Raw genomic sequence first — 16,498 nt, forward strand, 5'->3', positions numbered from 1 at the left:
CGTTATCATTTGCAAAAAGATGAATGAACGCAGATAATGTATTGAATAAATAATTTAAAAAGGAAATTTTATGTTTCGTCTATTTCAGTAGAATAAAACCCTCAATGTAAACTATACCCCATTAAAATTCATTAAACGATCATATAAAAGTCGCGAAGAAAATTAATAAGTTTCATCTGAATTTCGCATGGGATTCATTAACAAAATCCAATAACTCACATATGTATTTCTAATCAATGATATGTGTTTTGTCTGATGAATCTGATCATAATCAAATAGCGAATATTCATGTCGTAAACTGATGAACGTTATGTGAAAAACCACATGGAAAAAAACTATATGTGTTTGCAAATAAATCTGACATGAAAACTTGGCTCAATTAATTGAATTAAGGGAATCATCGGGTAAATCAAACGGGTACTTATCACATTCGGATCGAGTTCTGTCATCTCGCTACGAGACGAGATTCCTCTTCACTCGCATCGAAGATTACCAGAAACCTAAATTTTAGGTTTTAAAAACCGTTACAGAATTCGACCAATAAAAAGATTTTTCGGAAAAAGTAATCACTGGCTAACATTTTCGATTCAATGCAAATTTTATTCCAATTCAGCCTAACGGTTTGAAATACCTCGCTCGTTACACTAGCTTAAATCACAAGACAAAATGTTACGATCTAATAAGGAGTCTGATTCGTGTCTAACAGGACTATGCTGCTGCACCAATTCGAAGTAAAAGGAAATAAAAGATACAATTCAAATCAAATACATTTTGAAGGAACATTTCGAAAACAATTTGAAGCTACAATAATGATAAATAGCTTAGGCTGGAATCGCATGCTAGCAGTAATGGACAACATTATTAGGGATGCATTTGGATGTAGGTGATCTAATTAAGTAGTTTTAGAGAATTTTTCCTCACGATGAAACTAAGGGTACTTTGGAAGGTACTTTGTTTCCTAATAAACGATTCGCTTCTTTTTCGTTTGTGTAGGATGAATGCTTCTAAAGCAGCGTGCGTTCTTATTCCGGTATCCGTCTCCGCGATGGACTAGATGCATTTTTTACGATTTGGCTCTCGTGATTACTTTTCTTGGTTAAGCGCATTGATAAACTCTTCCAGTTTCTCCTGAATATGTCGTACTCGAACTGAAAAGAGGAAATTATTAGAATTAAAATCATCGAATCGAAACGAGAGATTACTCACTAAGTTCCTCTGCTAACGTGACACGCTTTCCAGTTAGCAGCTGTTGCTTCTTCTCGTCGTCTTCGCCATATTCGTCCAACACTTCCTTGATTTCTTTGTCCAACCGGCGGGCTTCTCGATTGATCACCTGCTGCCGCAGGGCATTGGCAGTCACTTTGATCACCTGTTGGATGCGCCAGAACAGCACCACATCGCTGCAGTTTATTTCGCAATCGGAACCCTGCTGGGTGTAAAGGTAGTATGCTTTACGGCAGTCGTACGCTCGGTTGAGGGCTTGCTTGAGGAAGTGCCTGCGATGGTAAATATGTTAAAAGGTGAAGAATTCAAAAATTCACAGACTTACCTTCTATAGATGGGATACCAGGTTTCACGGATATAGTCCGTCTCGACTTCAACGTTGTTACGTTGAAGGTTTTTCCGCACCGTCGTCAGTTCGTCGTAGCTAAGTGTGGGCGAATGTTTTGAGTCACTACCGAGAATTTTGTCGAGTTCACTTTTAACGTGTTTCCGCTTGTTCTGATCTTCAGTGGACGAGCGCCAATGGAGCCACTTTTGAGTCGTTGTCGGTCCGAACATTTCACTAATTGTTTGCTCTGTGTGCTGAAGCTTCTCCTTGACAGAGCTCTCGAAGAACCGCACGGCCTGGTCCCACTCGTTCTTATCGTGCACGCTTCGGTCTTCTAGAGTATTTAGTTGAATGACTCGCAGCATATCAATGGCTTTGTCTTCCCAAGAGTGGCGGCGAATGGCTTCATCGATGACTGCGCTCTTCAGATTGTCGTACAGATCATCGTGATCGGGCGTTTTTCGAGCCACCTCCATCAGGTGCTGGAACTCTTTCTGTAGGGCTTCCCATCCGGCTTCTACAGACTTGGCGGGTAGAGCTTGTTCGGCCCACTGGCGCAACTTGATGTCCACCATAGTGTTGAAGGAATCTGAGTAAAACAATACATTCGTAAATTATTTTTCATTCTTAAGAATGTGTTTCTGGCAGTGAATCAAATTGTCATCAAAGGAGACGAAAAACAAACAACAAAGCAAGTCGCTCACAACCCGTTTATCCATACTTTTGCGGATTGGGATACAATTAGAAGCAAAATTGTCATGACAATCACAGGGCACAACATTGTTGCAACCTTTTCAACTCGTGATTAATCAATTATTTTAAACACAAAATCAAATTTTTGTTATGCATGCTGTTTGATAGTGTGCCAATGTTTACCAACGCAGAGAAAGTTCTCGAAAACTGCAATTCGAAGCCCAGAAAATCGCTGCACACGTGGAGATCGATCTTCGTCATATTCTGTTCAAGTGGTGATAAACTGATGTTGCGGAATAAAATTGTTGCAACAAGAATAGGAGATGACAATTTCTTAGTTGCTGGGTGTTGTGTGACAATTTATTCACTGGTTTCTGGTATACTGAATATAAGAATATTTTTGTTGACAGTTTACGATAATGACTTTATTTTTGCTGCTCTTTCTCCCAGCGATCATGTATTTTGTCTTGCTGGTAAATCCAATACACGCAATTTTGATCACATTATTCGTATATGTTAGGTCTGTTTAACTATGGTCAATCTGATTTCCGATGCAATCATGTTCTCTTCATTCAACAAGATCTCGAAATGCTCTTTCTACCCTATCTTTTACCTGTCAACAAGTTACCTTCACAATCAAAGCAGATGACATTTCGTAAAATTGTCGCATGTCTTCCTTCATTCATTTATTAAGTTACAATTAAACAGATAACACTGAATCAAAAATTTCACGCTACAATACTCGGTTCGTGGCCGTATACCTCCATCCTCGGCTCTGGCCTACGCTCGCCAAACCGCTGTGCGCTATATCCGCTCACCTAGCTGGCTGCGCTCCACGCCTTCTTGTACCAACCGGATCCGAAGCGAACACCATCTTTGCAGGGTCGCTGTCCGCAAGAATGGGGAAATTTACTCACTCACCCGAACGCCACCGATAAAAAATAGCAAAAAATCTGCTGCTACCGAACATTCAGTGATAGCTGAACCGTACTGGGTGGAGTGTAGCATGGAAGCGTAGAAACCGATTGTTTTTTTTTTCCTTATATTTATTTGAAAGGCACTCTATGCTCGTGGCCACACAGATACAGATCTATTTTCAACTAATTTATATTTAGGGGAATGTGGGGCAAGATGAGCACCCGGGGCAAGATGGAGACCCCCAGTTTGTGTCGTTCCTGCCGATTTTTTTCAATAAATTATTTGCGGTTCTGATGAATATCATTAAGTTGATATGATGGCCATAAATTTCTGCTAATAAATCAACAGCACAACGTAAATATTGTTAAAAATACATAGAAGTCCAAAAATTTACCTTGTCATATAGGATTTGTTCATTTAAAAGTGATATTTTTGTTGCGTAAACAAATTAATTCACACGTTTTTGGCCGTATAGTTATAGAACAATCTTCTGTAGATAATCACGAGCAAAACTTTTATCAAACTTAAAAAAATATTTCAATTGTTTTGATTATATTAATAAATTTACACCCTTGGGGCAAGATGAGCACCATGTTCAAAATTAAGTAAAAGTGTGAAATTATAGAACTACATTTAGCTGTGGGCTTGACTTACGGTATCTTCTTTGCACAAAACAATTTTTATATAAACAAACAACAAATTTAATCGTTTTTTAAGTAAAATCTTAGCAATTTATGAAGTTATTTATTTCCTGATAAAAGTTTCAAAAACTAAGCTAGTTGAAGATAAATATTATCAGATATTAAAGATAATATCTTGTGATATTGTATTTAGCAAATTGCATCTTTTTATGGGGGTACCCATCTTGCCCCGCAGTTTTTTTTTGACCAATGATAAAAAAGCTATTTTTTAAAACTTTCAATGGTTGGAGGTCAAAGTAATAATGTAAAAGTTAAGGATGGTTACCAATTTTACCAAAATAAGAACGTTTAAGTAGGCTTAAATCTCGCTTATCCTTAGGGTGCTCATCTTGCCCCGCCTGACCCTACATCTACTTTCATTCTCTTCTACTCTCACACCGAGTAGGTAGGATAGTGCTCTGCTGTTATTCCCGTTATTCCAATCAAATTCCATATAAGCCATAGTCCAATGCTCTTGCGGTGGTTTGTTTTGCCGCGTTCCTGATTCGTTTGAGGCTAGCTGCCTGTGAAGAGGGTCAGTTTGTCTCAGTCACCATCTGATACTGACGGAGGATGGATGTGCTCCCCAAAGCACGATCCTCCGTGCGGCATTTTCTGATGGCTGGACGGATTTTTAATGGAGGGGCTGGGAATCAAACCCATGACCTTCCGCTTATGAAGCGAAAGCGTAACCTCAAGGCTACGGACCCCCCGTTAAACCGATTGTGTAAAAGCGAGAATCGGAAGATTATGCTTAAAGAAACAGCTTTCTAGCTCCCGACTATGCGTGGAAGCGAGTGAGGGAAACGCAATAACTGGCATTCTTGCAACATGCCCGGCCCATCGTATCCTCCCAGCTTTGGCTACCTTCTGGATACTGGGTTCGCCGTAGAAATGGGCGAGCTCGTGGTTCATCCTTCGCCGCCACACACCGTTTCCTGGACGCCGCCGAAGATCGTCCTAAGCACCCGGCGTTCGAAGACTCCAAGTGCGTGTCCTCGAGCATTATCCACGTGCCATGCCCGTAGAGAACTACCGGTTTTATAAGCGTCTTGTACATGGTACATTTAGTGCGGGGGTGCATCTTTTTTTACCGCAGCTTCTTGTGGAGGCCATAGTGGCCCGACTTTCGCTGATGATGCGCCTCCGTATTTCACGGCTAACGTTATTATCAGCTGTCACCTAGGATCGAGAGCAGACGAACTCGAACGTATCCCGGTCTATCGTAACACTGCTACCTAGGCGAGCCCTGTCGCGCTCTGTTCCACATACTAGCATGTACTACTTTACTTGGACGCATTCACCACCAGTCCAACTTTTGCTGTCTCGCGTTTCAGGCAGGTCGACAGGTCTGCTACCTTTTCAGATGTTCGGCCGACAATGTCCATATCATCCGCGAAGCAAACAAATTGACTGGATCTCGTGAAAATCGTACCCTGGCTGTTAAGCCCGACTGTCCGCATAACACCTTCTAGCCCAATATTGAACAACAGGCACGAAAGTCCATCACCTTGTCGTAGTCCCCGCGCGGGATTCATAGAATCTTTTTCTTCTTCTTGGCATTAGGTCCTCACTAGAGGATCAAAAATGTCGAGCGTAGGTCGAGTAGTGAAATGAAAAAGCGCCGCGGATCGTTAGTAGTGCTTGATCTATTGATCGAGTCGCTTGCTCTTGCGGGGGCGAGTGATGAACACTTGTTCGGGGTACAATGCGTTTTTCCAATTATATCGCGAATCCGATTAGGCATGATTAATCATGGATCGCATCACCAACCATTGGTGACTCCCAGATCTTTACCTTATTTCACTAACCCAATATCCTTTCAATGACAACTGTGGAGATGCAGAGGTATACTCGGTTTCTAATAACAACGGTTTTCTAACTAACATTCCTTCCCTTCCCCGATGACCGTAAGGACGTGGCCGGCGCCGTTATTGACTTTTAAAATTTGAGCTCTCGATTTGTGCACATTAAAGAATGGTAAGCTAATCCCAAGCCCCATTCATAAATTCCCTGTGCAACTTCGATTGTTCTGGTCAATCACGGAGTAGCAACTACGAATTGTACGGTCATCTATTCTCATGCTCATGCTTATGCTCTTGGCATTAGGTCCTCACTGGGACAGAGCCTGCTTCTCAGCTTAGTGGTCTATGAGCACTTCCACAGTTATTAACTGAGAGCTTGCTTTGCCAATGTTGTGATTTTCGCATTCGTATATCGTGTGACAGGTACTATGATACTTTATGCCCAGGGGAGTCAAGGAAATTTACATTACAAAAAGGTCCTGGACCGACCGGGGATCGAACCCAGACACCTTCAGCATGGTTTTGCTTTTTAGCCGCGGACTTTACCCACTTGGCTAAGGAAGGTCCATAGAATGTTCGCCTGAAATCTTCCACAACCTTATGAGCTTCCCGGGAAAGCTGTTCTCGTCCATACCTCTACGCGGTTGATACTATCATATGCTGCCTTGAAGTAAAGTTCTGGTCCGTTGTCGATCGGCCGCCAACGAAACCGGCTGAATAACTTCCAACGAACTCGTTTTCTACAGGTGACAGACGACAAAAGATGATCTGATCTAAAATTTTGTAGGCCGCGATTAGGATGGTAATCGCTCGAAAGTTCACACAATCTAACTTGTCGCCATTCTTGTAGATGGGGCATATTACCCCTTCCTTCAACTCCTCCGGTAGCTGTTTTGTTTCCCAGATTGTGCCTATTAATCGGGGCAGACAAATGGCCAGCCTCTCCGGCTCTATCTTTATAAGTTCAGCTCCGATACCATCCTTACCAGCAGCCTAATTGTTCTTGAGCTGTTAAATGGCATTCTTAACTTCTTTCAAAGTGGAGATGGTTGATTTCCATCGTCCGCAGTACCGACGAAGGCATTTACTCCGTTGTCTTGGCCTTCATTGCCTGTGCTCTCAGAGCCATTCAGCTGTTCATCGAAGTGCTGCTTCCACCTTTCGATCACCTCATGTTCGTCCGTCAAGATGCTCCCGTCCTTATACCTGCACTTCTCAGCTCTCGGCACGAAGCCATTACCATTGTACGTGGTCAGAGTCGATGTTAGTTCCACGATAGTTCCTGACGCATATAATGTCGGAGAAGTGCCGTCCATCAATCAGAACGTGGTTGAGTTGTGATTCTGTCTGCTGTGGTGACCTCCAGGTGTATCGATATGGAAGGCTGTGCTGGAAGTAGGTGCTACGAATGGCCATATTCTTGGAGGCGGCGAAGTCAATTAGTCGTAAGCCGTTTTCGTTCGTCAGCCGGCGGGCGCTGAACTTTCCAATAGTCGGTATGAACTCCTCCTCCTGGCCAACCTGAGCGTTAAGATCTCCTATGATGATTTTGACGTCGTGGCTTGGGCAGCTGTCGTACTCGCGTTGGAGCTGCACGTAAAAAGCGTTTTTATCATCATTAGTGCTTCCTGAGTGAGGACTGTGCACGTTTATTATGCTGAAGTTGAAGAACCGGCCTTTGGTCCTCAACTTGCACATTCTCTCATTGATCGGTCATCATCCGATCACGCGCCTTTGTATATGACCCATCACTATAAAAGCTGTTCCTAGCTCGTGTGTGTTGCCGCAGCTCTGGTGATGGTATGATTACCTCTAAACTTTTGCACCATTGATCCCTTCCAACACACCTCAGTATGCGTATGCTCCCGATAAGGTTGAAAGATTTACAACTCCACGTACCGAGCTTCCAATCGCTAGTCCCTTTACGACCCTATGGTCTTTGCCAATTGACCCGGTTCTTCGTTGATCATTCGTTGCCTGATTTTTTACGGCTGACTTACTGCTGCGCTCACCGCTCCGTGAATATACCTACTCCCACAGATTGTTGAGGATCAGTCGTCTACGTTGAATCCCATTATCCATTCATCAAGCTTGCTGTGGTACTTGATAGTTACACCCGCTGTGAATGCGTTATGACCAAATGTCATAAAATAAATCAAACTTACTTGTTGAACCGGACTGTGCCGCTGGCAGATATACGTTCTCGAACACATAGTTCGACAACTTTTCCCAAAGCTTATCGTTGAGCAATTCTTCCCACTTTTTCGCAGACACCTGTGAAAGATTCACCACCTCGTCCAGCACTTCGCCTTTAGCTTTTTCAAAGAGTTCATCTCGGCCAGATTCACGTAGTCTGCGTAAAAAAGCAATCATGAGGAATAAATCATTCGAATCCGTTCAAATCTAAACCTACCTCGGGAAATTGTTCTTCCACTCCGTTTCCAAATTAAAACGAGTAGCTTTGAATGCGTCGGCCTGTTGTTCGATAGTTTCCCGAACCATTTTCCAGAAGCGATCGGCCACTGCGAGACTGAGGTTGCGCGTTGTGACCTGGTGCGACATCGTGACACCACTTCTACAAAAGAACATCAAAGTCGTCAAGTTTTCATATCACCTGTTTTCCCAAATGCAACCTACTGGAACAATTTGGAGTTTTTGAAGAATTTCTCCTCGTACTCGCGGATGGTTTCGATCGAATCGTCCTTTCGACCGCGACCGGTAACGACGGCAAAGTAACCGAGAGCCTTCATAGGGAACAACTTTCCGGACAAGATTTTCCTGATTCGATTCGGATCAGCCAAATCCTCGGCCATGTCGACCTTGGTCAGGACGAATATCGTCCGCTTGCCCAACGGATCGCATTGCGATACCAAATCCGTCACATTACTACGCTCGGCGTCCACGGAACCATCCTGTAATATCAAAATTTCGCGTAAAAGTTTCTAAATCGGTCAGACTATACAAACCTGAATGCACAGAATAATCGCATTGGGATTGCTCATGTAGTGCTCAGTCATGTGCTTTATCGAGTCTTTGGTGTCGGCAGCCATGTCCACCGTCTGCGTAGAAATGATACCCGGTAGATCGACCAGAACCATCCGCTGCAATCCGGGCCCCTTCACGGTCATCGAAATCACGTCCATACTAACGGTTTTTCCACCGCGCACGGAATTCCGCATCCTAATTTCCACATCACGCCGTAAATCGGCCAGGTCGCTTTCCCTGGTGAGATCGTATTCTCGATCTGAGTCACGGAATTGGGCCACGTGGTAGGGGCCTTCCGATAGTGTTACCTTCACTGGTGCTCGAGTCATCATTTCGCCACTGCCTCGGGGGAAAATCCGAGCTTGTGCTATAGCTTCCAAAACCGAAGTCTTGCCACTGCTTTGATCACCAACCACCACAACTCGTGGTAGATGATCCGCTGTGCTGTAGCTGGTATCATATCCCGACAATTCATCTAGCACTTCTGAGTACATGTCAATGAGCGATTTTTTGATGCGCTTCTTCTGCGGCTGCTTGCGGTTAGTCTTTAGGATCAGGTATTGCTGCCGAAGATCGCGGTTCTCTTTCTCCAGCTTTTCGATCTCCCGCTGATATTTAAGCTGCACGTTCATGATTTCCGTTTGGAGCGCATCGACCTGCGACTGGAGTGTATCTACACGCCTTCGGCTTTCCTCCGCCGACAGACTCTTAGCATTCACAGTATTCTTGCTGCGAAGTTCTTCTTTGGTAGCTAGAATGTGGAAACGTTAAAATAGTTAATACAGTGAGAGTGATCGATAGTCATATTCTTTTGGATTCAAGAATGACTAAATCACTACAGGAGAAAGATGGACAGATGGTCGAATAGATAGTGAATTTTGTACGCGATTTGTTTTTTTTTTATGCATTACCTCCGTAAAGATCTGATATGAGTTCAGATAGATTCTGGAAGGAACCTAGAGACCAAAAGAAAAGAAATAAAAGTTGGCTTGGTTAAATATGTTGTGCGACTCGTCGTGGCTAGGCTTCGTGGTTTATTGAATAGAATCGATTTCGAATTTGCTAGAAAAATATTTAACACATCTACTTCACGTAAAGTTAGTTTAATCATTCTTGAATGGCCCAAAACCCCAACCAGCAACGACGATGCTAAAAATACTTGAGCAGTAGCGTGGCCCATAATGATTAAACTACAAAATCTTTAGTTACACCATCGAATTTCTTCATTTGGACCTTCAGAAGCTGTGGAAATTTGAGCGTTATCCATCATATTTAAGGGGGAAGAAAGAGTTAAACGAGCTTGAAGTTTGTATGCAAAATAATGATTAAACTTATGAGAAAACGGTTTTAATTACACATTCGACTATAGGTGGCACTATAGTCAATGAATGTATTTTATTATTGATTTAAAGATTCTCCAATCAATAGAGAAGAAACTGAAACAAACTGGAAGTATTTTCGTTAAGAAACAAAAAAGCATTCCCCTACAAAACTGTTACTAACTGAAACGCATTGAACAAGCGAAACAAACTAATTGAGTGACAAACCCTCAAACACTTTGAAAGGTATCACACTTTTCATACAAATATATATCACTCAAAAAAATCCAAACGTCATTGCTACGTGAAAAATCACGTAGATCAAATTCATTTTGCCTCCTCTTTACCTGACTAAGATAAAGATCACTAAGCCATTCATAACCATCAAATAGTAAATCGGTAATTGTTACTGAGGTTACCTATCGCACTTACGTGAAATTCACGTAGGTGCCTAAGTTCATTTTGACATCTGCATGTTGTATGTACATTTGGTGTTGAGCGCAAATCCTAAGATGGCGCCCGCTTGATTTTTGAGGAAATTCAGAAGCTGCTGAACTTTAAACCCTGTGTTAGATTGATTTCAAGGTAAATATGCTTTGAATACCGAAGAATCCCTGCATTACTTCATATTTTATACCTGATTTATAACCTCTATCAATTATAGCACGCGAAGGCGAAGGCTGCAACAAAACAGAACAAATTCGCAACATTTGGGAAACAGGATTCACAATGCCCAGATTGAATATAAAAATATCACAATCTTTTAGGTCTGTTTACATTTTCCAATTGGGAATTAGTTTTCTAGCCTATTAGAGATAAGGTTCGTCTTTATTCCAGTTAAATTTAATGCAAAACCATCTAGGTCCTATTGAAACGCTTCGTAAAGGCTACCAGAAAATCCACGTAGCTCTTACGTGTAGCGCCGGTGGAATGGACGAAGTTCAAAAGTTCATGCGTTCATTCTGGGCTACCTATGATTAACGTAAGAGCTACGTGGAAAGTGCGATGGAAAAAAACCACGTATGTTTTCACGTAACAATGACGTTTGGATTATTTTGAGTGTATTTATTTTGAGATATCCTCTATGCCCGGATCATCAAGGTGGCCACCGAAATTCAGTTTTGAAATTCCCGAGTTTTTCCCGGTACGGTTCTCAATATTTCCCCGGCTTTAAATTGAGTTAAAAATTAAACCAATTCTCGAAAACTTATTCAAACAGACTCAAGTCAAAAAAGTATACAAACTTACTTTATCGATTCTACGTGTTTCGCAGACGAAATTCTACACATTTTGCTCTATACCAACTTGATTTTTCACTTTTAGAACGTTTACTTTCCGGAATTACAAAACGACGAAAGTAAGATTTTCAACTTTCGCTACCTAACCACTACTTTCGCCGCTCCGCTGTATGGAGAGACAAAGTGACTTAACCACGAATCAAAACAAAACACTACTTGAGCCGATTTTACACTGGTACAAAAACGTCGAAAGTAACTGAATAAATCGGCTTATCATTTTGTAATATTTTTTTGTGGGAAATAACAGGAACTCCCTAGTTTTTGAATGCGAGCTTATTGTATGCAAAATTTAAGCAATGTACACGGCGAAAAAATGTGAAAAAGGTGATTCATTTTAAAACAGTTTTAGAAGACAGGTTCTGATTCTTCTGAATTAATTTTCTCAAAACTGTATGGAAGTTACTTACGTCGATTTGAAAAAGTAATCGAGAATTCCTATTTACAGTATTTACACTCAAAATAATCCACACGTCACTGCTACGTGAAAACATACGTGGTTTTTTTTCCATCGCACTTTCCACGTAGCACTTACGTGAATCATAGGTAACACAGAATGAACGCATGAACTGATGAACTTCATCCGTTCCATCGGTGGTTTACGTAATAGCTACGTGAATTTACCGTAGTTAATACGAAGCCTTCCAATAGATCCTACATAATTGTGCAATAAAAGTTATTAACATATTTTAGTAGAAGCCACCTGTTCTGTATGGGTTTTGGGTAGTTTTTTTTTTTCTTCTATTTGGATAAAAGTGAAACGAACTAAAAAGGTGAAAACATTTATCACATTCAATCACTATCCAGTATCAGTTTATTCAACAAAGCTTAACAGTATGTAGGAGAATTAGAACACTACTGTTTGATTTCGTTTGCCCCAATAAGTGCTTTGATCTCAGAGGTCGTAGTACAAGCATCGGCGTTATGATACGGTTTCATTCGAATATTTCTGCAGAAATGTAAAACATAATTATTCGTAGAAATGGGGAATTAGAAAGATCACTTACAAACTCAAGTTTCCCATTTGACTAAACAATCCGTCCGGTACCAGAATCCAAAACTGTTTACAGTTAGCGAGTCGTATCTTGCTGCTTGAAGTTTCACAAAACACTGCCATAATTAATAACTGTTTCATTAATACGAGATTATTCGAATCTAAAGCATATTTACCTTGAAATCGATTGATTGAAACATTAAAATCCGAGAAATTTCTTGAAAAAAATGGCGGGTACTATCTGCCCATTTGAGCTCAACACAGAATGAACGCAAGGTGCAAATGTCAAAACTCGCGTCAGAATGAACTAAGTGCCTAGATGATTTTCACGTAAGTGTGATAGGATTACCACAGTGAAAATGACCGGCTCTCCATTTGATGTTTATTTATGGACCGGTGACTATTACATTAGTCAGGTAAAGTCAAGGTAGAATGAATTTGGATTGATCTACGTGATTTTTCACCTAGCAATGACGTTTGGATTATTTTGAGTGTAAGTTTTTCCTGAATGGCGCAATGATTGGTTTAAAATTTGCTGCTATAACAATTTGCAAAATTTCAATTGATAAAATATATTCTATATTACTTCGAACATCTTTCTAAAAATCTATCGTTCAATCATAAGCAATATTCAAAAACTAAAACCCGTTTTTTCGTTCAAATTCAACAAATCATAACTAAAATTGTTTCAGACAGGGAGTCGCATCTTATTCTTGACACTTTTGATTCACTTCGCCAGTGGGGTTTTTCGAAAGCTACTGAGCTCATATTTGGCCACAATATGCGTCGCATTAAAGTGCTTCTAATCGCAAAGTTTCAGACACCTCGGCCGAGATAAAATCCCCATGCCAAAGTGAATCATGGAAGTGCCCAAGTATCTAGCAAGTGTAGTTCAACACGCAGAACAATTTTGCTTAATTAAAATTAAAAATTCTATGATTTGAATCAAATATGTTTAGTTTATATCAGTTGAGCCAATCCAACGACCAAAATGACAACAAACTTCTAGTGTCCCTATACCCGGAGACTCTCTCCTACCCTACCTGGACAAACTGCAATTTGGCTTTTCCCTGGGGTGGAACGGGCGCGATTTTCTAACCCTCTCCCTCCTGATTCCGCACAAATTAACAAAGTAGCTTCTGGGGGTCTAAATGAACAAATTTGTGGGATTTTTTTTAAGTTAATTTTTTCATGTATATGGGCCACCTTATTGAGCTTGTCACCAACATGTTCTATGCATACATGAAGACGCTATACTTACTTTCAATTTGAGGGTTCTGTTGCGTTTCGGCCGCCTCAATGGCATTATCCAACCGTTTATCAAACCACTCGCGCCACTCGTTAATCTTGTTCTCACTCAGCTGTTTCAAACGTGGATCTGAAAACAACAAATTATTTTGTCAGCTTATTCAACATCATATTTACAATACCTCGAAAACTCACCGATTTCGATGGAATCTTTGACCGAGTCCTTGACGGCTAGCAAACTTTTGGTGAACTGGCCCCATTTGTCATTATCGGGCAGTACCTCCTCGAGCCACTTCATGTCCGGCAGTCCATCCTTCCACTCTTCGTAACGCTTGTTCAATGTCACTCCACCGCCTATCGCTCCACCGAGAACCAGATAGCGCAGCTTTAGCACCCCTCGCAGGACACGACCGACCAGCATTCCGTATCCCCGCGAAGACTGATAGTACTGGTAGCCTCCGAACTTAGGTCCGCGCAGGAACTCCTGATAGTAGAAATTCTGACGGCGCTGGCTGCCCCCGGAACTCCGGCCGCTACCGTTTCCATTGTACGTAAATCCGGAGAAGTTCACACGACTCAGAGCGTACACTGTTGGTCGGATGTGTTTGAACCGCGGGTCAATGCTGAAACAGCGTTCAAAATTAATATTCTAAATTAATTAACTCATTACGCGTGGTAGAGATGTTCAATATACCTTCAAGAGTTCAACCAGGATTTTTTTTTGTTAAGAATATCCCCAAAGATTACTCAAGAGACTCTGCCATGAATGTCTTCAGGAATTATTCCAAATATTTCAAAATAAATTTCTCACGAAAACAATGGAGTTCATCCAGTGATTCTTCAACCGATTTCGATAGGTTTTCATCCAAGATTTTCGTTCAAGATATTTTCATGAGCTCAAGCAATAATTTCTCCAGAGATGACTACACTGATTTCTTAGGATTTCCTCCAGGAAGGTCGTTAAGTTTTTCCAAGATTTTAACCAAAAATTTCTCTAAAGATAATTACTCCAGAGAACCCTCCTATGATATGAGCAAGTGTAAGAAAGTGTCCGGAAAAAAACATTTTTAACGATTTTTTTTCAACTTGAATGAATTCTAGGAAATTTTCTTGAAATAACGTCTGTAGGGTTCTTTGGGAGATATGCTAAAGTCACTACTGGAAAAGTGGGTAGAAAACTAAATTTGATAAAAAAAACAGAGCTGTTAGCGGCCAAGCAGCAACATAATAGTGACTGTAGTGAATAATATAATCAAAATTATGACTAAAAGTGACTTTTATAGTACAAGGTGTTTGTCCAATGAAAACGAAAATTGATATTAAAATGTAGTTTGCACTAGTAATTTGAAATATTCATCAAACGTTATCCGTCAAGGCATTTCTTTTCAGAAGCATCACAAAGAGGCTAATATTTTAAAACTTTGTTTTTATTCAGCATCTAATCTAGGAATTTTGAAAAAAATGTGATAGAATTTCTGTTTCTGTTCCTGGTTAAAAATCATTGAAGACTTTCAAATACTGTGAGAGGAGATTAGCAAACAAATTTGTTCGAATAGCGTTTGGTTAGAGTTTCTGATAATCTGGCTCACCTTCCGAAGAAGTTTTCCGAAGCTCTTTCAAGAAGGTAGGTTGGAGATACCTTTTAATTTACTACTATTCAACACTTAGGTCAGAAATTCGTTCTGGCTCTCGTAGAAAAGTAAAAATAACACCCTCGGCCAGACTAATCAACTGAAAATCGTTTCTAAAATTTTGCTCAGGTCTCCCAAAGCCCCAACAAAAATGTATAAAGAATATTTCGTCTTTCTCTCTATCCAGAAAATGAATCGAAACTCTCAGGTTTTTGACCTTTTGATTTTCAAATCAACAAAGTGTGTCTTTAAAAAAAGTGTTGTCTTCCTGTTTGAATAGCTTACTCAGCCTATAATTTATTTTTATCATAATATTGCTTAGTGCTCATTTTTCTGACGCTACCAGCCCTGATAAAATCTCCGCAGGATATCCTGATCCCTGGAATAGCATTTAGCAAAATTTTCAATCCCTTTGTAAATCCCTGGTTAAATATTTTGGATCAGAATTCACTGCAAAGATAAGGGAAATAGTGACTGACTTTTGATCGAATTCCACTGAAAAAGGAAGAAACAAAGGCCAATAATTGACTTATTCGATTTGTATTTGGGATTATATGGGAATCCTTTCCATAGGTGATCCATCTTATCCACCCTTACCCTACGTTAAAAACTCTTTTTCTGCACGAAAAGCGTCACCCCGGTGCAACATTTCTCCATCCCCTCAAGGACAGCCCTACGCATCCACAAGCAAAGATAAAGCGAAGAAAATAATCAATAAACTTTTTACATAACATCATCTGATTTTCACCGATCGCTTTATGTGCTCTGTTGCAGTCGGCTGCGAAAACGAATGACGATCATCATCACTTTTCTCCGTACCTCAACTCGCTGACCGCAATGAAAGAAATCGCATTTTCCAGCGGAAAACGTTCATCTTACCTGGCTTTTCCACGCAATAACTGTGCCATCGTTGTTCCGGTACGGTTTCCTGCACTGATTGCACTAGTTGGGCATTATTTTCCAGCGAAAAAATGTAAAAATTCGACACCACAATCGCCGAACGATGTCGCGAACTTTTACCTCGGGCACTGACAGGATAGAGTGAAGCGATGAAAACCGCTGGCGTGACGCAAAGTTGACAACCAAAAAACGATGCAGAAGCGGCCAAGAGTGGTTTCTGCGTTCGTGTACATACACGTTACATGTCACCAACACTACTTAAAAATTGCTGGTTGAAAATATAAATAAAGATCAGCTGTTCCCAGCGAAATCAAATGGCAGTATTTTCAACCAGCAAATTTGCGCATGTGTTCGTGACACCGCTCGGCGAGAGCTCAAGTGGATTGCTATCGTGCAGGGGCAAAGGAAGTGAAGCACGATCACCAATTTCAAAGGGCCAATGATTAAAATGTATACATACTCAAGCCTGATTTGCTGC

The 16,498-nt window shown here is 41.0% G+C and overlaps 1 protein-coding gene and 1 long non-coding RNA gene across 3 annotated transcripts; both read right to left on the reverse strand.

Moving 5' to 3' along the window:
• Positions 1–579: 579 nt before the first annotated feature.
• LOC5579109 (dynamin-like 120 kDa protein, mitochondrial) lies at positions 580–16,172 on the reverse strand. Of its 2 annotated transcripts, XM_001657256.2 has the most exons (11): positions 16,000–16,172; positions 13,685–14,112; positions 13,503–13,619; positions 9,545–9,589; positions 8,615–9,384; positions 8,286–8,560; positions 8,062–8,223; positions 7,814–8,001; positions 1,550–2,141; positions 1,207–1,496; positions 580–1,148 (listed from the first exon to the last, which is right to left on the reverse strand). In XM_001657256.2, exons 1-11 carry the CDS (start codon positions 16,026–16,028, stop codon positions 1,084–1,086), a joined length of 2,961 nt encoding a protein of 986 aa, XP_001657306.2. In that variant the 5' UTR covers positions 16,029–16,172; the 3' UTR covers positions 580–1,083. The 2 variants fall into 2 exon arrangements, with proteins under 2 accessions (XP_001657306.2, XP_021709973.1); XM_021854281.1 differs by lacking the exon at positions 9,545–9,589.
• On the reverse strand, positions 12,034–13,005 carry LOC110679495. Its single transcript, XR_002502529.1, has 2 exons — positions 12,255–13,005; positions 12,034–12,196 (listed from the first exon to the last, which is right to left on the reverse strand). It is a non-coding gene; the product is annotated as an uncharacterized LOC110679495 (long non-coding RNA).
• Positions 16,173–16,498: the final 326 nt, after the last annotated feature.

The sequence above is a fragment of the Aedes aegypti genome, chromosome 3 (assembly GCF_002204515.2).
Source record: "Aedes aegypti strain LVP_AGWG chromosome 3, AaegL5.0 Primary Assembly, whole genome shotgun sequence".
In the NCBI taxonomy this organism is placed as follows: Eukaryota; Metazoa; Arthropoda; class Insecta; order Diptera; family Culicidae; genus Aedes; species Aedes aegypti.